Genomic DNA, 24,677 nt, shown 5'->3' on the forward strand with positions numbered 1-24,677 from the left:
GGCTACTCAGGTCTTAGGCTGCCTGGAACTTCAGACCTACAGTTGGCAAGAGGGAATTGCTTTATAAATTATATGCTCCTTTTTTTCCTTCCCCAAACTGGTCCGAGTCCAAGCCAACCTCAGGTAACTGGGCTTGGAATACAGCCATTCTGGGAAATTTCCTGTGATATAGCCTTTGCATCCTTGTGATTTGGAGGATATTTGGAAAGGAAGAGAAGTTTAGAATTGACCTAAAGACATACGTGATCACACAGAACAGTCGAAGAACTACCTCTAACTTCTTAGACCGTCTTTACTCATGTGAGTCAGCTACAACAGGATCATTCTCGGAGGAGTGAAAACACTTATACAGCTTACTAGATAATATCTTCTATGACAAAGTGGTAGTAGTATATATATGTATGTCCTCATTGTCAGAAGGTGACAAAGGAATCATCTGATAAAGTATCTTCCCTATCATTAGTGGTTCCTGGCAGAGTAGACCCGAACTACTACAGTCTACATTTCTGTACTTTCTAGTCACATACCAAAGTGGGTTAAAATCAATGAAATATTGCCAAGGAAAGATATGCCCAGTTGAAAACTTTTGTTAGGTGGTGGTTACAGTTTGAACTGTATCTTGCCATACATTAGTGATTTGCCAGATTTGGTCAAAATCATCAATGCCAACAGTTGATATAAAGATCTTTCTTTGACCGTATTACAGTTAAAATGAGCCAACAACTTTTAATTTTTATATATTAAGGGAATTTTTCAGGTAATCACATTGCTTTCAGATGTATTTTATGATCATATATTAGATGTCATAGCATGTCTGTAGGCAGATGAAAGTAGTTTTAGTTAGGATTGTAGGATTGCTTTGATTAGGCAAAATAATATTTCTTAGAAGATTTTCTCTTATTCTAACACATACTAGCTCTAAAGAGTGCTTTCTGTGTTTTTTAGTCGTCCATATACCAACAAGGTCATCACTTTATGGTACCGTCCACCTGAACTGCTGCTGGGAGAAGAAAGATACACACCAGCTATTGATGTATGGAGCTGTGGGTAAGATAGGCTTATTGACTGGTTAATTTACTTGAAACTTGGTAGTGAAGTAAAATCATACCATTTGGTAATGGTGGATATTTTTCCCATTAGATGTATCCTTGGTGAACTCTTCACTAAAAAACCTATATTTCAAGCAAATCAGGAGCTTGCACAACTAGAATTAATAAGGTAAGCTTGTGATTTTAATATTTGTAATATCTTTAGGAAATTAAAATTTTTTCATGCTTGTGTTTCTAGGAGAACATCATGTTTCTGTTGAAGGCTGATGATTGCTGAATGGAGGAGAAACTAGAATGCAGGCGCTCTGATAATTGTTCAAGTAAAATTAAGGATCTTAAAGTCCCTAGATATTTTGTGATTAGATTAATGTGTTTGAGTCCCTAAAGATAAGACTGGGAAGGAGGAGTGAATATGAGGGGGGAGAGAATGAATGGTAGATTCTGTTTTTTTCGGAGTGTGGCAGTATGGAAGAATTAATGTTTGGGGATATTTTAAAGAAATACTCTTTTACATATGTATATGCACATGTATTTATATGTATATGTGTATGCAGACACACCAAAATACATCTATGTACTCACTAGCATAGGTCTTCATTATTTGGAGCCTATTATAGGACCTAGGTCATAGGACTTACGTATTAATCATCTCTCTCTTTATCTAATATTTTAAATTTCTTTTTTATAAAAGAGCTTTGGTTTTCATATATAATAATATTAATTTGCAACTTGTAAGATTTGCATGAGTGTTTCAAAATATGGATGAGAATTTTCAGGGAAGATATTGGTATAAGGCACATACATACCCATGTACTGTGAACCTTCCCTTCAGCAGAGGTATTGGACTAATTGATGCTCTACATTCCATCTGTAAATAATACTAGCTTGATAACATAGCAAGCTGAATACTTGCAGCTAGTAGATTACCACTCTATAGTAAGACTACGTATTTATTCCACCAGTTGAAGAGTATGACGACCAAGAGGTAGTTTCCCATTTTGTATACAAACATTTTATTATTGTACATATGTTGTTTAATTAACTATAGACAGATGCAGTGCTTTGCAAAGACTTAACAGAGTTGGCTAATGTAGAATCCCATTCAGTGAGTCCTCTGATGAAAGAGAAGGCCATGGCCCTGTGTCAGAAACTTGGGAAATAAATGCACATTTATACATTTTTAGTTAAAATAAAATGTTTAAATCATGTATCTGCGTATCTTTCTTTTTCTTTCTTTTTTTTTTTTTTGGTAATGATTTTCTCTAACCCATTTTTTCAGTTAGCCAACTATTGTTCCTAATTGTATTGGATACTAGGGTTTCTATTAATGATGTTAGTATTTATTTAGTTTATACATGATACAAATATTGTTTTAGGAATTTCACCTGAATTACTTCAGTTAAGTTGTGTCTTGTTTTTATAGTTAAGAAAACTGAACCTTACAGAGGTGAAGAATTTGCTCAGAGTCATACAACTAGCAAGTGGCAAAATTGAGATTTGAATCTAGATAGTTTTACCTTACTATCTAAACTTATAACCAATTCTCTATACTATGTAGGAAACAAAACTTCCTGGAACTTTTAGTTGGTATGACACAAACACCAAGAATTAACAAAGACAGCATGAAAAATTTCTGCAGAATATTAATACAAAATTCCTAAAAGGAGTGATTAGCCAGTAGTATGTAATGTTTTATTAAAAATTAACTTGCAGAGTCAAGTAGGGTCATCTTAAGAATACAAGAATGTTTTAGTTTTAGGAATTCCATTATTATAATTCATCATTTTAATAGACATAAAATAATATGTCTATCTTGATAGTGTTGAATAGGCATTTGCTGAAATTATAAACTGCTAGTTAAGTGTAGAGGCATATTTCTTTAACACAATAAAATATGTATCACAAATGGACTAAATAATATTTTGTGGTGAAATACTAGAAGTAAAGGCAAGAATGAGAAAAAATTGACCAGCAGTATCATTTTAAGAGTGTTCTAGAAGCACTAACTAGTTAACTAGTAGTGTTAGAAAAGTGAACCCAATAAAAGGTATACTATCATAATTTGTATCTGATAGCATTGCATACATGCAGCGTGCAAGGAAATCACCTGAAATTCTTTGAATAAAAAATTTCTAAAGCAATAGCTTTTAAAGACTATGTACCAGTAACAACCAGTTAGAAACATACGGAGTGGAGAGCATGTTTAACAAAACCACCACCATATATACTCCAGGAATATTGAAAACTATAATGTTTCACCTAAACTTGTAAAGAAGATTTGAATAAGTGTTGGAGAGGCATATCTTATTTTTGGCTAGGAAGCCTTTTTTTTGAACATCTTTATTGGAGTATAATTGCTTTACAATGGTGTGTTAGTTTCTGCTTTATAACAAAGTGAATCCGCTGTGTATATACATATATCCCCATATCTCCTCCCTCTTGCGTCTCCCTCCCACCCTCCCTATCCCACCCCTCTAGGTGGTCACAAAGCACCGAGCTGATCTCCCTGTGCTATGCGGCTGCTTCCCACTAGCTATCTATTTTGGTAGTATATATAAGTCCATGCCACTCTCTCACTTCATCCCAGCATACCCTTCCCCCTCCCCGTGCCCTCCAGTCCATTCTCTACATCTGCATCTTTGTTCCTGTCCTGACCCTTGGTTCTTCATAACCATTTTATTTCTTTAGATTCCATATATATGTGTTACCATATGGTATTTGTTTTTCTCTTTCTGACTTATTTCACTCTGTATGACAGACTCTGTGTCCATCCACCTCACTACAAATAACTCAATTTCGTTTCTTTTTATGGCTGAGTAATATTCCATTGTATATATGTGCCACATCTTCTTTATCCATTCATCTGTCAGTGGACACTTAGGTTGCTTCCATGTCCTGGCTATTGTAAATAGAGCTTCGATGAACATTGTGGTACATGACTCTTTTTGAATTATGGTTTTCTCAGGGTATATGCCCAACAGTGAGATTGCTGGGTCATATGGTAGTTCTATTTGTAGTTTTTTAAGGAACCTCCATACTGTTCTCCATAGTGGCTGTATCAGTTTACATTCCCACCAACAGTGCAAGAGGGTTCCTTTTTCTCCACACCCTCTTCAGCATCCATGGTTTGTAGATTTTTTGATGATGGCCATTCTGACTGGTGTGAGGTGATACCTCATTGTAGTTTTCATTTGCATTTCTCTAATGATTAGTGATGTTGAACATTCTTTCATGTGTTTGTTGGAAATCTGTATATCTTCTTTGGAGAAATGTCTATTTAGGTCTTCTGCCCATTTTTGGATTGGGTTGTTTGTTTTTTTGATATTGAGCTGCATGAGCTGCTTGTAAATTTTGGAGATTAGTCCTTCGTCAGGTGCTTCATTTGGAAATATTTTCTCCCATTCTGAGGGTCGTCTTTTCATCTTGTTTATGGTTTCCTTTGCTGTGCAAAAGCTTTTTATGTTTCATTAGGTCCCGTTTGTTTATATTTCCCTTTCTCTAGGAGGTGGGTCAAAAAGGATCTGGCTGTGATGTATGTCATAGAGTGTTCTGCCTATGTTTTCCTCTACGAGTTTGATAGTGTCTGGCCTTACATTTAGGGCTTTAATCCATTTTGAGTTTATTTTTGTGTGTGGTGTTAGGGAGTGTTCTAATTTCATTCTTTTACATGTAGCTGTCCAGTTTTCCCAGCACCACTTATTGAAGAGACTGTCTTTTCTCCATTGTATATTCTTGCCTCCTTTATCAAAAATAAGGTGACCTTATGTGCATGGGTTTATCTCTGGGCTTTCTGTCCTGTTCTGTGGATGTATATTTCTGCTTTTGTGCCAGTACCATACTGTCTTGATTACTGTAGCTTTGTAGTATAGTCTGAAGCCAGGGAGCCTGATTCCTCCAGCTCCGTTTTTCTTTCTCAAGATTGCTCTGGCTATTCGGGGTCTTTTGTGTCTCCATACAAATGGTGAAATTTTTTGTTCTAGTTCTGTGAAAAATGCCAGTGGTAGTTTGATAGGGATTGCATTGAATCTGTAGATTGCTTTGGGTAGTATTCTCATTTTCACAATGTTGATTCTTCCAATCCAAGAACATGGTATATCTCTCCATCTATTTATATCATCTTTAATTTCTTTCATCAGTGTCTTACAGTTTTCTGCATGCAGGTCTTTTGTCTCCTTAGGTAGGTTTATTCCTAGATATTTTATTCTTTTTGTTTCAGTGGTAAATGGGAGTGTTTTCTTGATTTCACTTTCAGATTTTTCATCATTAGTGTACAGGAGTGCCAGAGATTTCTGTGCATTAATTTTGTATCCTGCTACTTTACCAAATTCATTGATTAGCTCTAGTAGTTTTCTGGTAGCATCTTTAGGATTCTCTATATATAGTATCATGTCATCTGCAAGCAGTGACAGCTTTACTTCTTATTTTCTGATTTGGATTCCTTTTATTTCCTTTTCTTCTCTGATTGCTGTGGCTAAAACTTCCAAAACTATGTTGAATAAGAGTGGTGAGAGTGGGCAACCTTATCTTGTTCCTGATCTTAGTGGAAATGCTTTCAGTTTTTCACCATTGAGGATGATGTTGGCTGTGGGTTTGTCATATATGGCCTTTATTATGTTGAGGAAAGTTCCCTCTGTGCCTGCTTTCTGGAGGGTTTTTATCATAAATCGGTGTTGAATTTTGTCGAAAGCTTTTTCTCCATCTATTGAGATGATCATATGGTTTTTAATCCTTCAATTTGTTAATACGGTGTATTACATTGATTGATTTGCATATATTGAAGAATCCTTGGATTTCTGGGATAAACCCCATTTGATCATGGTGTATGATCCTTTTAATGTGCTGTTGGATTGTTTGCTAGTATTTTGTTGAGGATTTTTGCATCTGTGTTCATCAGTGATATTGGCCTGTAGTTTTCTTTCTTTGTGACATCTTTGTCTTGTTTTGGTATCAGGGTGCTGGTGGCCTCATAGAATGAGTTGGGGAGTGTTCCTCCCTCTGCTATATTTTGGAAGTGTTTGAGAAGGATAGGTGTTAGCTCTTCTTTAAATGTTTGATAGAATTCACCTGTGAAGCCATCTGGTTCTGGGCTTTTGTTTGTTGGAAGATTTTAAATCACAGTTTCAATTTCAGTGCTTGTGATTGGTCTGTTCTTATTTTCTATTTCTTCCTGGTTCATCCTCGGAAGGTTGTGCTTTTCTAAAAATTTGTCCGTTTCTTCAAGGTTGTCCATTTTATTGGCATAGAGTTGCTTGTAGCAATCTCTCATGATCCTTTGTATTTCTGCAGTGTCAGTTGTTACTTCTCCTTTTTCATTTCTAATTCTGTTGATTTGAGTCTTCTCCCTTTTTTCTTGATGAGTCTGGCTAATGGTTTATCAATTTTGTTTATGTTCTGAAAGAACCAGCTTTTAGTTTTATTGACTTAGACTTAACTTAGTGTGTTTGGGGTCTCCTTTTCACAGCCTGCAGTTTCGTAGTTCCTGTTGCTTTTGGTGTGTGTCCCCAGTGGCTAAGGTTGGTTCAGTGGGTTGTGTAGGCTTCCTGGTGGAGGGGACTAGTGCCTGTGTTCTGGTGGATGAGGCTGGATCTTGTCTTTCTTGTGGGCAGGACCACGTCCGGTGGTGTGTTTTGGGGTGTCTGTGACCTTGTTATGATTTTATGCAGCCTCTCTTCTAATGGGTGGGGATGTGTTCCTATCTTGCTAGTTGTTTGGCATAGGGTGTCCAGCACTGGAGCTTGCTGGTCGTTGAGTGAAGCTGGGTCTTAGCGTTGAGATGGAGATCTCTGGGAGAGCTTTTGCCGTTTGATATTACGTGGAGCTGGGAGGTCTCTTGTGGACCAGTGTGCTGAACTCGGCTCTCCCACCTCAGAGGCACAGGCCTGACACCCGGCCGGAGCACCAAGACCCTGTCAGCCACACGGCTCTCTCTGGGCTTCTATTTCGGCAGCAGCAATGTGACTCTGGACGGTGTGAGCCACTTTTTTCGCCAGTTGTCCAAGGAGAAGTGTGAGGGCGCCCAGTGTCTCTTGAAAGTACAAAACCAGTGCTGTGGCTGTGCCCTCCTCCAGGATGCGCAGAAGCCTTCTCAAGCTGAGTGGGGTAAAACCCGGGACGCTGTGGAAGCCGCCATCCTTAGGGAGAAGAACCTGAACCAGGCGCTATTAGATCTGCATGCCCTGGGTTCTGCCTGCCCCCCCCCCTTTTTTTTTAAGATGGCACTTCATTGTATATTAGTCATTATAGTCCTATTGAGAATTTCAAAAGACTTTTTTAAAACAACAGTTGATTTTAATGTTTATCTGGAGGCATGAACCTGAAAATAGCTAGGACAATTCTTAAAAAATAAGGACAATTTGGCATATCATATGTTAAATCAAAATTTTAGTAACTAAAACCATCTTGTACTGGCACAAGATACACAGATGAATTAGTACAATTATATGGGAAATTCAGAAGTAAACAAAGTTCATATGGACCTTAGAATATAATACAGTAGACATTTCAAATCAGGGAGTTAATTGAATAGTATTTATTGATTGCTGGTTGTGTACCAGTTACCAGTACTGAGGATGCAGTGGAGGTTGGGTGCCTAGTACCTGGCACACAGCTGTTTCTGCTTTCTTGTTGGGGGAGACAGAGAAAACAAACAGATTAATAAAATACATCAGGTGGTGATGAGCGCAGGGGATAGAAAAGGATAGCAGGAAGCGCTGTGTATGGAGCCAGGGAAAATCTCTCCCATAGGTACCATCTGAGCAGAGAGCTGAGTGAACAGCAGAGTCATGATCCTGCGGGGGGCATGAGTGTGTTTGGATTATTTTATGGACATGTTAAGTCACTTAGGGAACTGTATGGGAAACAAAAAGAAAGCTCAAGCCATCCAGTTAGTGGCATACTGTACAGTTACTAAAAAGGAAATGGTAGATCTGGAGATGTTGATAATGCAAAAGCAACACTGTCACGTGAAAAGAGCAGTTTTACAGAAGGCTGTGTTTGGTTTGATCCCACATGGGTGAGACAAATTAAACACATCAAAAAAGTCTGGAATTGTTAATCTGAACATGGACTTGTGAGAGGGTTAGGGAAAAGGGACTGTTTTACTTTCTACTTTATATGTTTCAAAATGTCTTTGGGTTTTGGTAAGATATCAAATATTTATAATAATACAAAAAAGATGCTTCAATTTTGATTTTATAGCATTAATTATTTTTAAAACATGAAGAAAAAAAGGACGTTTCTGGTAAAAGAGACACGTCTCCTTGATTTGAAGGAGGTGGCAGAGTATACTAAAGGGGCAGGCTTTGGGATCTTACAGGCCTGGGTTCTAATGCCAGCTCAGCTACTTCCTGCTCTTGTGACTTAGGGTAAGTTCCATAATGCTATAAGTTTCTTTCTTCAGAAGTAAAACAGGACAAATAATGTGCTTAGGATTGTAAAAACTAATGTGTTTCCTGGTCCATATTTACTTCTTCCCCTCATCTTATTTGCGGTAATGCTGGAATGTTTCCCCAATCTAAAGCCCCAGGAATGATGAGTTCTAGGGTCTACATTGTACAAATACATATAAATGGATCAAGGATGGTAATCCTAATGAGAATCTGTCTTAAAGAGCTTTACACTACAGTGGTCAAGTTATTTGTACTTTACCTGGTTCCAGAAAATACTTTAGGCAGATTACAAAAATTTTGTGATAAGAAGTAGCATGAATTAAAAGTAATGGCAAAGAGAGAGAAAAACACAGGTGGGGACAAAAAAGGGATGAATGAGAGCAAAAATGTTTTTACATGAGAGTAACACTTTTAACTCTAAGTGTTCTGGCAGCCAGTGAAAGAACCTTTATATCACACAATGTATATTGCTTATGGAATAAAAAACAATCATGGAAGAAATTAAAAGTAGATTTGGAATGAGAAGAAGTCCCCGCACACATTCCCAAAGCCTCAGGTCACACAGGTAAAATTTTTACAACTTTAAAGGCATAGGCTTTGGTTGTTCCAGAATATAGGAAAAGAAGGAAAGTTCCCATATTTTAAAAAGTGAAGCATGTATACCTTCATAAATCAATAGCATAAAAATTTGTTTAGACTTGTACTTCTTAATCTTTTCGGTCTCTTCTTTATACTCTTAAACATTGTGAAAGATACCAGGAGCTTGTTTATGTTGATTGTATGTATTGAAATTTAAAACTAAGAAGTAAAAATATTTATGAACTCATTTTAAAACAATATATTAACATAACATTTTAATTGTAAAAAGTTTATATTTCCCAAACTAAGTGTTGGTGAAATGAATAGCATTGTTTCACATTTTTATAAATCTTCTAATGTCTGGCTTAAACATCTGTAATATGCTGTTTTCAATAGTCTTTTCAGATAATTGTGCATATTCTTCCTTGAAACTTCAGTAAGTGGCAGTTTTTTTTTACAGGTTAGTTGTAATGTGCAGTCTGTAACCACAGATCTTGTACGCTGATATATTGAAATCCATTGGTTTATCTTACACTCTGAATAGATCTTTTACCTGTGATGATTTTATAATATTATGTATTGGTCATTTGATAATATTGGATCACTGAATTGAGCAGATCTTCTAAAGTGTAACATTTCATTATATAGTATTTGTTATGACCACTAATCTCATTAGAAATGCCTTTAGGTATTTATTTTGAAGCTGTCAAGTTCATGGTGTAGATATAAGTCTTCTAGTATTCTGATTTTCTCCTGAAAGCTTGAATTTTATAACTGACAGTAAATGCTGCAATTGTCTTCCTTGAAGTAATAAGCTGACTTTGTTCCTGTTTAAGAAAATGTCTGGCAAATACCCAAGTATGAATGACCATAGTTTGTTAGTTGTTTTTGCAGGTAAAAATGGTGGTTCATGAAAAAAGCAGCTACTTCAGCTTGCAACTCAAATAATTGCACAAGTGCTTCTCAAGATAACTATCACTTTGTTGTGCAACTGAAGTGCTTTATGAGTATTTTCTATTTCATTACTAAGAATATTGAAAAGATACGTACTCAAGTATAAGGGTTTAATAATAATTTTTACTGCTTCAACAAGTACCTTCTTAAGTGAAACTGTCCCCCTCTCTCCCCACCAAGATTGTGTGGTAGTGAAGAGTATTTACTGCTAATAGTCTGGTGCCACTGCCTCAAGTCATGCTAAGGTGCCTGTAGTTTTACCCACTACTGGCTTAATACCATCAGTGCAAAGTCAACACATTGAAAAGTATAAATAATGTCTTAGTAATACCTTTGGCCTTCCAGACCCCTGAAGGGTCTAGGGGACACCGAGTGGTCTTTGGACCCCATTTTTGCGAACTGTTGATGTATACCAACTAAAAAGTAGAATACAGCATTACACTAAAATAACAGTACTTTGATTAGGCCCAAGTGGTATTCCTCTTTTGAACGTATGGATGACTAAATATTCGAAAATCTCTTAATCTCTTACTAATGTCATAAATATAATTCATGACATTAGTAACTCAGGGAAGAAAATGCAGGTGATGATTATAATAGAGTTTCTAAAAATCAAACTGATAGAACTAAAGAAGTATCCTTTTAAAATTTAAAAGCCACAAAAATAAAACCCATAGTCAAAAGGAAGAAATCAATGCTTTCTAAGCAGGAGGTATATGTGAATTTGTATGTGTCTGTGAATATCTTGACTATGTGTTGTGTTTCTCAAACTAAAAGTTATCATCTTTCCCAGTTGTAAACAATGAAAGTACTCCCATTAAAATCAGAAACCAAACAAAATTACCTAATATTGTGTGGCATGATTAGCATTTTAACATTGTTCGGAAATTGCCACATAATGTAGCATACCATGATGATAAAGAGGAATACATGTTTGAAAAATGTAGATGAATTGTGATTATAGGTGATGATAATAAACCTGGAAAGCCTCAAAGAAACAACTGTTAAAACTATGTTAGGAACCATAGGATCTCAGATGGCGATCTAAATTTTTTATGTCAAATTTCAACCATTTCCTATAACAAAACTCTTCTAGTTACTGCTTAGGAAATATAATAGGGATAGGAACACATTCAAAAAGCAAAAAGTAAAACCCATAAAAGGAAATATACAAGATCTAATTGAAGAAATTTATAAGTATACCTTGGAGATATTGCAGGTTTGGTTGTAGACTACCACAATAAAGCAAATATCAAAATAAAGTGAGTCACACAAATTTTTTGGTTTTCCAGTGCATATAAAGTTATGTTTACACTATACTGTAGTCTGTTAGGTGTGCAATAGCATTATGTGTGTATACCCTAATTTTAAAATACTGTATTGCTAAAAATACTAACCATCATTTGAGCCTTTGGCAAGTTGTAGTCTTTTGGCTGATGGAGGGTTTGAAATACTGTGAGAATTACCAGAATGTGACACAGAGACACAAAGTGAGTAAATGCTGTTGGAAAAATGGCGCCAATAGACTTTCTGACACACGGTTACCACAAACCTGAAGTTTGAAAAAAAAAAAAAAATCTACAAAGCACAGTAAAATGAGGTATGCCTGTATAAAACCAAAGGAAGTATAAAAATGGAAATATTAAGCTTTGTAAAGATAGCAGTCCTTTCTAAATTGATAAATTCAGAGCAGCAGTGGAATCCCAACAGGATTCTCTTAGTTTTGGAGTGTGACAGTATTGATTCTACAATTCATCTATAAGGAAATACTGAAAAGAATAATTAGAGGAATGAGTAGATAGAGGGGTTTGTCCTGTAAGTCTTATAAAAAATGTAAAGGTATCATATGATATTGACACCCGAGTAGATAAATCAGTAAATCAAAATAGATTCTCAAAACAGACCTCAGATATTTAGGGATTTAGCATACGATGCATTTCAAAATGTCTTCAGTAAATGATTTGGGATAGGTAATTGACCATCAGGCACTGATTTTGCCAATATGCAATTATCAACTGCTGTCATGTCTGCTTACCTAATTTCTAAAACTCTTCCCTGTCTTAGAATGTCTATTTCATCCTGTATGCTGCTACCAATTAGATAACTCTCCCACTCAACTGTCTTCCCAGAACACATAAAAAAATTAAAACTCTTCAGCTAAGAGGTACTGAAACTGATTTTTATTATAAGGCTATTAATGAGCCAGGTGTTAGCTCATTTAATTTCACAGGTCCAAAGTAAAATTAATCCCCATTTTACAAAAGAGCAACAGATTGTAAGCAATGCAATTTCACCAATATCACAGACAGGATTCAGTTCTAAAGTTTGTTTTCAAAGTCTGTCTTCATTATAGTTAGGCAGACTGCCTCTTGAAACTGTACTGTATGGCCCCTGTCTAATGCTTCCAACTAAATGTCCCTTAGCCCTAAATTCCACCTATACTGATTTCCTTAGTCTTCCTCCCACAGATGTTTATACTTTGCTACTTCCATGACTTTGCCTATGCACTAATCTTTGCCAGTAACGTAGTTCTCTTATTCCCTTTCCCACCTGTCTATTGTTTACTTATCCTTTGAGTTGTAGGCAAAATTCTGCACCTCTTCTCTAACTTGAGTACGTTTTCTTGTATTTCTGTAGTTGAAAGTATCCCTCATTTTCTTTATTCCATTATATTTTATACTTCTGTTATGGTGCACATAAATCTGCCAGGGATTGATTATATTCATCTAGTTACTTGGGTATATTATGTAGTATACAAAAGTGAGAGAGTGGTTCCGACATAGTGTTCTTAAGCTCCGCTAAAGGATGTCTGGCAACTTTGTCACTTGCTTATGTACATTGGTGCATGTGTTTATATTTATGTATATATGGAATACTTTTAGTGATGCATGGACGTTTTCTTTTTCTATTTGAAGACTAGCTGATAATTTTATATAAAATGTACATTTATTCTTGAGATTCAGTATACTCAAGTTAAGCATATTTAACCAATTTTTCATCTACATATTACCAAAACATTAGTTTTAAATGTTTACCAGCCAGAGCTATCTATTTGTTATAGCATTTCTTCAGTTTACCATAACAAGGACTTACTAATTAATATAAAAATAATGAGGGATTTCAAGATATAGATAAGAGAGTAAAGCAGTTAAAATTTCTAAATACCTTGAAATCAGAGGCACTACTGAAATTGAAGAACTTCTATGTTTCAGGAATGTGACTTTTAGGCTCCTCCTGTTGATCGAACAGCAGCAGTCTATAGTTCAGTTAGCTTCTTCAGTGTAGGAAATCTTTTCTGCTATTATTGCAAACTTCCTTATATTCATAAGAGGTGATGATTAGGTACCTATAAAACCAGAGAAAGACATATACTAAACTCTAGTTCCTCAGTTTATTGGCATAAAAATTTTAAATTTTGGTTCAAAATATGCTCAACATATTTTGAATGTTGCCTGTGTTTTTAAGATTTGATTTTGCAGATATGAAGTTTTCTTTCTAGGAATTGGAATGTTTGGAGTGTTAGAAGCATTCACTGAAAATAAATTGAATTCTTAAAGCAAGTAATTGATTTGGGATGACTAAAATATTTAATGAAACTAGTATACATTGTATCAGGACTTCAATATTTGTATATTTAAAAATGAGTTGATGTTTTGTATAGCAGTTGTATGTATGATTTTTTCTGTGTAGTTTATATTGATTTACTTCTTTTTGTGTGTTGTTCAGCCGTATATGTGGAAGTCCATGTCCTGCAGTGTGGCCTGATGTAATCAAACTACCATATTTCAACACCATGAAACCAAAGAAGCAATATCGTCGAAAGTTAAGAGAAGAATTTGTTTTGTAAGAAGGGGATGCTTAAACATCCATATTGCGTTGATTTTTTTTAAAGTTATTTCATGAGAATTCTAAATGTCACTGTAGCCTCTGTTGACCTAAGGTCGACCTATCACAATTCTTCTATGTCATTTAATTTTGAGTTCCCTTTGCTACATGCAAATTACCATTTCACCATCATTATGAAATCAGTGCTTTGGAGTTATGTGTTTGATTTAGTGTTTACCTGAAAGAAGTTTAATAATACCATTTAAAATTTTAATGAAACCGCTTACAAGATACTTGAACTGAGTTTTTTGCTTTGTTGTAGGAAACTATTCTGTTAAGTTTTTAATTTATGTTAAAATAGCAAATTGCCCATAGAGCAGTAAAATATACTATTGTTTGCCAAATTTCAAATTATTTAGAATAATAATTATAAAATTATGTAAAAATAAATATTTCTTTAAAGGAATATTTGGAACTTACTGGAATAAAGTATCACAAACATGTTATAAAATGCTAATATTTAAAATAAGCTCCTAAAGAAACATTAAGCTTGAGTCAAAGAACATGCATGACTTTTGTAATCCTCTCATGCCAGTATTCCTGCAGCTGCACTAGACTTATTTGATTACATGCTCGCCTTGGATCCTAGTAAGCGCTGCACTGCAGAGCAGGCTCTTCAGTGTGAGTTCCTACGGGATGTGGAACCCTCAAAAATGCCTCCACCAGAGTAAGTGACTTTTTACTATATGCAGAATCTGGACAATATTAATAACATCATTATGTAGCTATCAAAAGCTATTCCATGATTAGTTAAGTCAAAAGAAAGAATAAATCAAAAGGAATAGAATAGCAATAGTGTACATAATTTGCACATCTAGAATGCAGAGCCTTGCTTTATGTTCAGCTAACCATAGTACTAGCAAAAGCAGCCTTCCTCTAGTTAATTTTATTAATATATTTCCACCCTAAAAAAATGTTATTGCTGCTGCTCTCGTAGTGCTGTTTCTGCCAACACTAGTTGCTTAGCTAAAATTTTGAGTGCTATGCTAAGCATTTCTCATGTATTACATTAATCTTTATAATCTTAACAGGTGAGTAGTATTGTCACCATTTTACAGAGAAGGAAGCAGGCTCAGAGAGGTTAAGAAACTTGCCCAAGAATACAAATCTAGTAAAGGGTGAAGCCAGCTCTCCAATTCAAGTTAGTTCTATAACAAAAAGAGGTTCTGAAATACTCCTTAGCAGACTCTACAGTAGAAAATTCTTATCATTGAATAAAAATATTAGTGTCAAAAGCCTGTATGGAATGAGTCTACTGTCTGATGGTGGGAGGTGGGTGTCGGGAGGCAGGGAATGCACAGAGTCTGGGTGTCAGAATGGCTGGGTTCTTGAACCTTCACTCCCTTGTGGCTCCTGTAATTTCTCTAGGATTGATTTGGGGAAGGGGACAGAGCAGTCTATTTGGTTCTCCTTGATAGGATCTAGAAAGTTTGTAGAGATTTTCTTAGTAATTTTAAAAATGATGAGTGTCACAAAAACAAGCCTGTCCCTATAATAATAAAATGTGTCCATGTAATAACAATTAGCATATTGTGAAGGAACAGACATGGGATTTGGAGTTCAAATCCTGGCTCTTCCACTTAATTAGTTAGATTGGTCTTATTATAGTTCTATGAGACCATCATATTTGGCTTTAGTTTTTACTGAATTGTATGTGAATAGCCTTTGTGAGATGATTTGGAAGGCAAAAAGGATCTATCATCTGACGTGTTGAGGGACCTGAATCATTCACTGTTGAATTGTTTCATGGATTTTTTTGCTTATCAGTATATATCAGCAGTCTTGAAACTTTGGCTTTAGTACCCCTTTAAAGAATTTTTTTTAACTTTTGATTTGGAAAAATTTCAACTCTATACAGAAAAATAGGAAGAATATTACAATGAGCAGTCATATGCTCATCTAGATTCAACACTTAACTAAAATTTGGACACATTTGATTTATCACTCCATATCTTTTTTTCCTGAACTATTTGCATATTATATTGTGGGAATGACATTTCACTTATAAATAATTCACCATGTTATCTATAAGAACTGGGACTTTATTCTGTATAACTACAATATCATTATAAAGCATAAGAAATTTAACATTGTGTTAGCTAATAGTTTATATTCAGATTTCTCTAGTTGGCACAGTAGTTTCCTTTGTAGTCTGTTTTTCTGTTTGTTTTGCTTGGGTTTTGGTTTGGGTTTTTTTGGATGAAGAATTTATTCCAGGCTCACACATTTCATTTAGTTGTTATGTCTCTTCAGTCTCTGGGGAAGACTTCTTACGACATTGACATTTTTGAAGAGCTAGCTGTTTTGTAAAGCATTCTACAGTCTGACTTTAACTACTTCCTCATGATTAGTAATTAGTGTTTTTTTATTTTTTTGGCAAGAATTCTACCTAGGGTAGTGATATGTGCTTCCTGCTGTATCACATCAAGAGGAATATAATGTCATTTTTCTCCCATTATTGGTAGTACTAAATTGATATCTTGGTTTAAGTGGTCCACATGAAAGAATTCTGGTAAAACTGTATTGAACACATTTTAAATAGACATCTAAATTTTTAAAATCAAGGGTTCAAATAGTTGCAAAAGGTATAATTTTCAGTGTATAAGTGTAGACACTTTAAAATAGAGCAGTTACATCATCTTGTAAATGTATTTAGTGGAATCAAAATACCTTAGCATTTGATATTCATCAACATTCACTCAGAAAATGTATGAACAAACTCTTCAACAATTGGACACCATTGGGTTTTTGTGTGTGTGTGTGTGTGTGAACTTACATTGCTTCTGCACGTTTTTAATGTAGCATATATTTATGCTTGAAAGTATTTTATTGATTACCCTATAGTACTTCTTTAAAACAAATATATGTATATAAATGGAAATTTAATTTAAAAATTTCCTCTGACTACAAAGCTCTTTTTTCTTGATGAAATTATTGCGCCTGTATTAGTAGTGCGCATTTCAGTTAAAAAAAGAAAAAAATTAGTAAATTTTGTTGGAGATGCAGCCTTAATGAAATAGCGCTGAGATTTTTTTCCTCAAGTAATTTGCATATCCATTAATTAATATTACTTATTCTAGAGTGAGATATAGTTCCACATTAATTGTAATTTAAAAATTTTTGTAAGTACTCTTTTAAATAAGCATTTGAGACTGGATGGAGTTTTGTCATAGTTAAATCACTGAGTTCTTTGAACTTCTTCCACATTATGTCCCCAAAATCACAGTGCTCTGTCATCAAAAATTATTTTAATGACCTTTCAGATGTCAACTTAAGATTCTTTCTCTAATTTTCGTGACAGTAAAGAATTGGAAACCACATGACTTGCCAAAGATTTCTTATCCAGTCATTAATCTTTTTTTTTTTTCCAAATTTTAAGAAAATAAACCAAAGAAGCTTTACCAGTATTTATTACATGACTTCTTCTTATACTTGTTGCTTTTTCTTTTATTCACACTTTCTTAATCCAGTATACTTAGAAAAGGTTAGGAAGTCAACATGTAATTTCAGTGCTACTTAACCAATCCATTTGCTAAATTGTGTTTCTTATTACACTTAAAAAATATATGCTTTTGTCAAAATCTTGGAACTGTAGACGTATCCCATTCAATTTATGGAAAATGTTTGCCACATAATAGGAAATTCTGTTCATATTGTCAAACACATCACCTAAATTCACTTAACTTTTATGAGAACACACCCGACTGTACTTTTGCATTAAAAATAAACATGTTAGTACACATTTTGGTAAACATTCTGTAAACCAGCAATAAATTATGGTATATCTTTGTTAAGTACATCACTAAAGCAATCAGGTTGAAATTATAGTGATATTGATGTGATATTTAAATAAAAAATTATATAAACAATATAACATCTCATTTTGTCATATGTAATGGGTAGTTAAAATTATAAAATGTGAAGGTAAGGACTATGAAGAAAGGCACTGGTATTCCTTTGGGAAATAGCTGTGTGTATTAAACTCGTTATCAGTTTTTTTAGGAATAAGCAAATGAGTGGGGTAATAAAAAAAAACTCCATTAGTTTTATTAGATGTCCTGTCACACTTTTTTAATGTACTTAATGAAAAGAGTATGTATTGCTAAGAAGTGAATTAGGCCAGCAGCTTGTCTATAATTTTATTTTTTCTTAAAAGCATTAAACAACTCATAAGATAAATATGATCAACTATAATTGGAATAAATATTTCATGATATGATATGATAAAAAATACTTTTAAACTACCTTGCTGAATGATGAAACATGAATATAATTCTTACTATGTGAGAGGCACTGTCCAAGCACTTACATATGTTAACATATATTACCTGAACTCCACAAGGTAGATTGTCTTGTTAACCCCATTTTTAAAGATAAGCAAACTGAGGCACCGAGGTCAAGTTACTTGCCTATGAGACACAATAAGTAAGAGGCTGAGCTGGTATTTGAACCTTTAGAAAAGAACACATTAAAAATTTGGTTGTCCTGGAAACATTCCTGGTACATCTAATAGTCAGCATCACTAACCTCTCTATCCTGTTTAGCTATTTGTTAGGTAATGTTTATCCTTCCTACTGTTGAGATCATCCATAAAGAATCTCTTAACGTCTTAATTGTGGGAGGGAACAGAAGCCCTTTTTAGTGGATTTCTTTGCTTTATTCTCATGGGACTCTCCCACAAGAGCAATGCATTCCTTGAACATCAGGATGGGAAAAAAATGAAATCACTCCAGTCCCTCCACTCTGCAATACTGCAGTATGTCTGAATTCAGAATAACCCCAACAGAGGCTAAGGTTACACATCTTGTAATACACACACACATACACACACACAGAGGAAAGTCTTTGGCAGGTTTTTGATGCCTTAAAGCTTCCCAATATCAATATTTCAAATTGTCCCTTTGTTTGTTACTCCAGGAGGTTTTTACACGCTGAGGCAATGCACCATAGTAAGATGGCTGAGAGGTATGCCTTTGTTTTGTTTTTGGACCTCAGGTGCATAGACTTGGTTTAATCATAATCCTTGTGTCACTCATCATTAGTCCATGCATGGCTCTCTTTTTTTCTTTTAGTTACTTAATTTAATTAGTTATTTTAAATGATGTTAATAAGCAGCCATGAGCTTACCAAATAAAAGCTAGAATCTTGACAATAACCTACTTTACTCATATCATACCCTCTCCGCCCACGACCTATATCCCCTTGCCTTCCTCCACCTGAGGTAACCATCATCCCTGTTTTCTTTTGTATATACTTTTTGTTGCCATCTATATGTACTCATAAAAAGTTATATTTTACAATTTTAGTTGCTTTTAATTTTACGAAAGAGTGTCATGCTGTTTGTAATCTGTTGGGAATGACTTTTTTTCACTTAATATTATATTGCTAAGATTTGACCATATTGTTGCATATGCCTTTATTTTATAACATGAGATAAGACTAATTGTGAAAGAAGACGTGTGAAAGAACTTTCTGAACATGCAGGCCCTTCTCAAAGATCCATTTTAGGAAAGAGGACATATGGATATGGAATTTCTTTTAGAATAATTCCAGGTAGACTCCTTCAGAAAGTCTTCATGTATCCCTAGAGGTAAACATATCCAGGTTGAAGACCAGGTTGGGGCTGCTTAAGGGAATTTGTAGATATTCTGGGCAAGTTTATTAACCTTTCCAAGCCTCAATTTTCTTATCTTTAAAATAGATATCATAGTAACTTCCCACTGGATTTTTTTATTAGGGTAAGAAGAAAATATTTATAAATCAAATATTTGTCTTTCTTTAAACAAAAGTTATTCTGCAGTGTTTCAGTTTTGTGAAATTACACGAGGTAGAATTGTTTTAGAATTATGGATAACTTTGGTAGTTGCTAGTTATTCAGAACTCTCAATGATGATTGATGAACCTGGATTACAATCTATTTTTGAAACTCCTCTGTAGCATCAGTTTAATTCTAGAGCATTTGACTATAGAAGCAAATAAGAGGGTCTCAAAAAGTAAAAAGCTTGTACTAGAAGACTTTTCGCAAATTTATGTCCTAGCCTTTGCTACTTTTTAGTTCCGTGTCTAGTTCCTGCAAGTGGCATATTTTTCACCTTTTTTTTTCCATGTCCTATTCAATGTATGTTGTACTATGATAAGAATTGGCTTTAAAAGATTGCACCAAGGCTAATAGTAACCTATTTTTGTGAACATATATTCTTCATTCATAGTTTTAATAAGTTATTATGCATTGATTATCCAGAAGCCACAGAAAAATTGTTTGTCTGTATAGGTGAAGCCCTGAAGGAGGGGGTCATTAAGGGTGATTTGTGTTGGAGGAGTTTACAAAGTCTGTGTGTGAAATCTTCAAGAATGATGTGGGGGAGTGGGGGTGGCAGCTTTGGGGCTATGTAGTAAATACTATCATTTTGTTGTTGTTGTTAAGAAATGCCATTGACAAACAGTTTAATACTTTTTTTTCCAGCCTTCCTTTATGGCAAGATTGTCATGAGTTATGGAGTAAAAAGCGAAGAAGACAGAAGCAGATGGGCATGACTGATGATGTTTCCACAATTAAAGCCCCCAGAAAGGACTTGTCTCTGGGCATGGATGACAGCAGAACTAACACGCCTCAGGGTGTGCTGCCGTCTTCACAACTGAAATCTCAGGGCAACTCGAATGTAGCACCTGGTCAGTAATGCTTCCATGGGTTGATTTTCTTCACATTGTTTTGTGGCTGGCGTTAATTATATTGCTGTAGTGTTAAAGCACTTGTGGCTAAAAGTTGAACACTGAATTCAACATTTCCTTGTTATTCAGTTGTGCCAGTACAGATGTTTCACTGCTACCGGCACCACAATATTAAGCAATCTCAAGGTAAGATTAATTTATAAAGAAGGCATCAAATTACATATGATTAGTGATGGGTCAGGTTTCTCTGTTTTCTTTTTTTCCCTAGTGCAAGAGTCAGTAGGTCTTTTACTGACACTATTCTGTGAGGCTCAGCATTGAATGTCTGTGGATGCTTTTCAGGAGTAAGAAGAAAGATAAAGGAAAACAGCCAGGAATCAGAGTAGAAGCTCTTTCATACTGTTTGTAATGTCCTCAGGTCACTTTTAATATATTTCCCAATATATTATAGAATTTCAGACTGGAATCTGATATTGTGCCAAAAGTGACTTGAAGTATGATAAAGAAGGGTATTTTGGGGAAAGTTAAATTTCTTCGTCTGACTCAATCTGTTATAAGAGTAAAAGCTTCTTCATGAGGAACGAACCTCTTCAATGTTGTCAGAAGTGCTGTTAAATTCATTCTCTCATTTAGTTAACGACTTTAAAAAAAATGGAATCCACTCCCTCATTTTGCCTCAAGAATCCAGAAAGCATTCAGCTTTAATGTTTTTATGAAGACAGAGATGATAAGAAATAAATACATGTATGTGTGGAGGTGGTGTTTTATTAAACATGAAAACTTATTAAGAGATGAGTAAGTATTGACTGATCAGTTAGGTGATTAAAACAGATCTGTGGATCAGATTGAACTTTTGGTGGTTGAATGTAGATTAGCTGAGAAAGCTTGAGAAAGATTACCTTAATGCTTTTCCATGTAGTCTACAAGCTTAGAGTTGACCTTGGTCAGACTACATTAAAGTGCTAATAATACATGTTACTTTAAAAACCAAAATTAATTGTTATTTGTTGTTCAAAAGTATTCTTCAGAGTTTCTTGAAATAGTAAATTCCTCTTGTACATGAAAATATTTGATGTATATGTAGCTTAGGAGAAAACACATTTATTTGTTGTACAAAGTGAGGGTTGTCTATATCAAGTTCAGTATTATTTCTCTTCATGGTAAAAATATGTAAAATTTGGAGAAAGACAGAAGCAACAAGAAGTTATCTTGGTTTGTGTTTATGTCACCTGTTTTATATACCATCTACTACTGAAAAAGGATTTGAGATGGTTGTAAAAGGAAGTTTGGATGGTGGTCACTTGTCCCAGGCAACAGTTGTCATATTCCTTAATAAGACTACCAGGTGTTTATTTCTGCTTCTCTTCATGGAACTGATGTCCTTATTCCACTAGGAAGCCTAGTGGAATAGAGGGTAGTTATTTTACTCTATTTTAGCTGATAAAAAATGAATTCTGGGCTCATTTTCTTATTGTTTCTTAGCTTTTGCATATTTGAAACTCTGTTAATTTTAGAATTTCATTTTATCCCTTCCTCCCTCCTTCCCTTCTCTTTTCAAACTGTCACTATTAAGAAGTGAGGGTTCTAGTGTTTTTTTTTTTTTTTTGTGGCACGTGGGCCTCTCACTGTTGTGGCCTCTCCCGTTGCGGAGCACAGGCTCCGGACGCACAGGCTCAGCGGCCATGGCTCACGGGCCCAGCCGCTCTGCGGCATGTGGGATCTTCTCGGACCGGGGCACGAACCCGTGTCCCCTGCATTGGCAGGCGGACTCTCAACCACTTGTGCCACCAGGGAAGCAGGGTTCTAGTTTTTTGAAATAGGAATGAATCCTCTTTGCTCCATTTTCTACATCATCAATAAGTGCCATGAAATAAAAATGCCCCTTCTGTGTAGATGAGACACCACAGTTAAAGTGTACTTCTCTGAGCTCACATGGAGACTACCTCTGTTAATAGAGAAATGAAAGGGAAAATGAGGAAAACTGGCACTTGGGGTGTAGCAAACAAGCATGGTTCCTTATTAATACCTGTGGATCACAAGAGGAACTTGCAAGAGTTTGTTTTGAATTATTCTAAAAATATTAAGAAGTAATAAAAAGTATCTCAAAATATATAAAGAGAGAATATATTTTAAAAAAGCATTAATCATCACTTTTTCATCTTGGAGTACTATTAGTCTGTCATCTGTGGTTATGGAAATTGCTTATCAGTATCTGTATTATCACTTAGCTTATATAGTATTATGTACATTTGAGCCTTGTTATGTATGACTCAGATAAACTTGCACAAGAACCTACGTAAACCATCACAAGTCTAAACTGAAAATTAGAAAAAGAAAAACAACTGTTTTAGTGGTCATGAATTAATGCCACCTTATATGTACACGATAAGCATGCTTCTGTAGTAGTTCCTAATTTACCAAGAGTGCTTAACTTTAAAAAAAGCAGTTTGAATAAAAGACATTATATCAGACAGTCTACAAATTCCCAGTTTGAATTTACTGCAAAGATAAGGTTAGGTTTTTAGAAAATACATGTTATTTTATATAAGCAGTACAGGGAGTGGTTAAGAGTTCAGACTCTGGGGACTTCCCTGGTGGCGCATTGGTTAAGAATCCGCCTGCCAATGTAGGGGACACGGGTTCAAGCCCTGGTCCGGGAAGATCCCACGTGCCACAGAGCAACTAAGCCCATGCGCCACAATTACTGAGCCTACGCTCTAGAGCCCGTGAGCCACAGCTACTGTAGCCTGCGCGCCTAGAGCCCGTGCTCCACAACAGGAGAAGCCACCGCAATGAGAAGCCCGTGCACCGCAACTAGAGAGAGGCCACACACAGCAGTGAAGACCCCAAACAGCCAAAAATAAATAAATAAATAAAATAAATCTATTAAAAAAAAAAAGAGTTCAGACTCTGGAATCAGAATACCTGGGTTCAAATCTCAACTCTGCCACTTACAGAGTTTGTGACCTTGAGCAAGTTATTTAGTCACTCTGGATGTCATTTTCTTCTTCAGTAAAAAAAATGGGGCCAATAATAAAGCATGCCTTATAAGGTTGTTGTGAGGAATAAAGGATATAAAATGCTCAGAAAGGAGCCTAAAATTGTAGTCATCATCGTCGTCGTCGTCGTCGTCTTCATGATCATCATCCAGTACCCATTCTCAGGTGCTATTTCCTGGTCATGTCTATAGTATGGGGTTCTAATGGTGGTCTTGGTTTTCCTTTCGAAGTATTTACCCTTAAAGATAATTTATTCAAAAGGCACTGCAGTTCTTTTTTTGTTTTAATTTATGTGCCGTTACATCTTAAATGTACATGAAATTGAACTAGAAAGAGATTCCCTTTTCACAGTATTTCTCAAACACTGTCCCACGAATGTACATTTTAATAGGGTAATACAGAGCCATTCTGTGGGGTGGGGAGAGCTGTGAATCATGGCAATTCTAATTAATACACGTTTTGTCTTTAGTAAAAACAGGCCCTGGACAGCAGTTAAACCACAGTGAATTGGCAATCCTACTAAACCTACTACAAACTAAAACAAGTGTTAGTATGGCTGATTTTGTCCGAGTGTTGAACATTAAGGTAAACTCTGAGACTCAACAGCAGCTAAATAAAATAAACCTTCCTGCTGGAATTTTGGCAACAGGTGAAAAACAGACAGATCCATCAACACCACAACAGGAGTCTTCGAAACCGCTGGGAGGAATTCAGCCTTCTTCTCAGAACGTCCAGCCTAAAGTGGAGACTGATGCTGCCCAGGCGGCTGTGCAGAGTGCATTTGCAGTTCTGTTGACTCAGTTAATAAAGGCTCAGCAGTCAAAGCAGAAAGATGTGCTACTGGAAGAGAGGGAAAATGGATCGGGACATGAAGCGTCATTACAACTCAGGCCACCTCCAGAACCTAGCACTCCGGCGTCGGGTGAGTGTACAGATAGCAGACCACTAACACGGCTGCATTCACACTGTTTTCTTGCTGTTGATGATTAGCTATAATGCATAGTGTTTAGTAGCTTTGCTAGGAGATGTCCTGAAAATTCTCAGGTCACTGGTTATAGGTTGGTTTCTTAGTCTGTGTACTCCTAGGAGTTGATTCCTTAACAAATTATCTGTGGGTGATAGAATTCATTATGAATGTTCTCAACGTTTCTCAT

The 24,677-nt window shown here is 35.5% G+C and overlaps 1 protein-coding gene and 1 long non-coding RNA gene across 3 annotated transcripts in view; one reads left to right on the forward strand and one right to left on the reverse strand.

The window, feature by feature from the left end:
- The window catches only part of CDK13 (cyclin dependent kinase 13), a 112,613-nt gene that overhangs the window by 84,461 nt on the left and 3,475 nt on the right, over window positions 1-24,677 (forward strand). Inside the window, exons 8-13 of one of the 2 annotated variants that reach the window (XM_082631904.1) lie at window positions 946-1,047; window positions 1,141-1,218; window positions 13,697-13,813; window positions 14,391-14,522; window positions 20,319-20,524; window positions 23,993-24,445. In XM_082631904.1, coding sequence (XP_082488030.1) covers window positions 946-1,047; window positions 1,141-1,218; window positions 13,697-13,813; window positions 14,391-14,522; window positions 20,319-20,524; window positions 23,993-24,445 — 1,088 coding nt within the window. The remainder of the gene's footprint in view (window positions 1-945; window positions 1,048-1,140; window positions 1,219-13,696; window positions 13,814-14,390; window positions 14,523-20,318; window positions 20,525-23,992; window positions 24,446-24,677) is intronic. The other variant, XM_082631905.1, reaches the window with a different exon arrangement.
- The window catches only part of LOC309810134, a 252,520-nt gene that overhangs the window by 8,730 nt on the left and 219,113 nt on the right, over window positions 1-24,677 (reverse strand). The gene's annotated exons all lie outside the window — the stretch shown is intronic.

This window comes from Mesoplodon mirus, assembly GCF_964341445.2.
Source record: "Mesoplodon mirus genome assembly, chromosome: 9".
NCBI lineage: Eukaryota > Metazoa > Chordata > Mammalia > Artiodactyla > Ziphiidae > Mesoplodon > Mesoplodon mirus.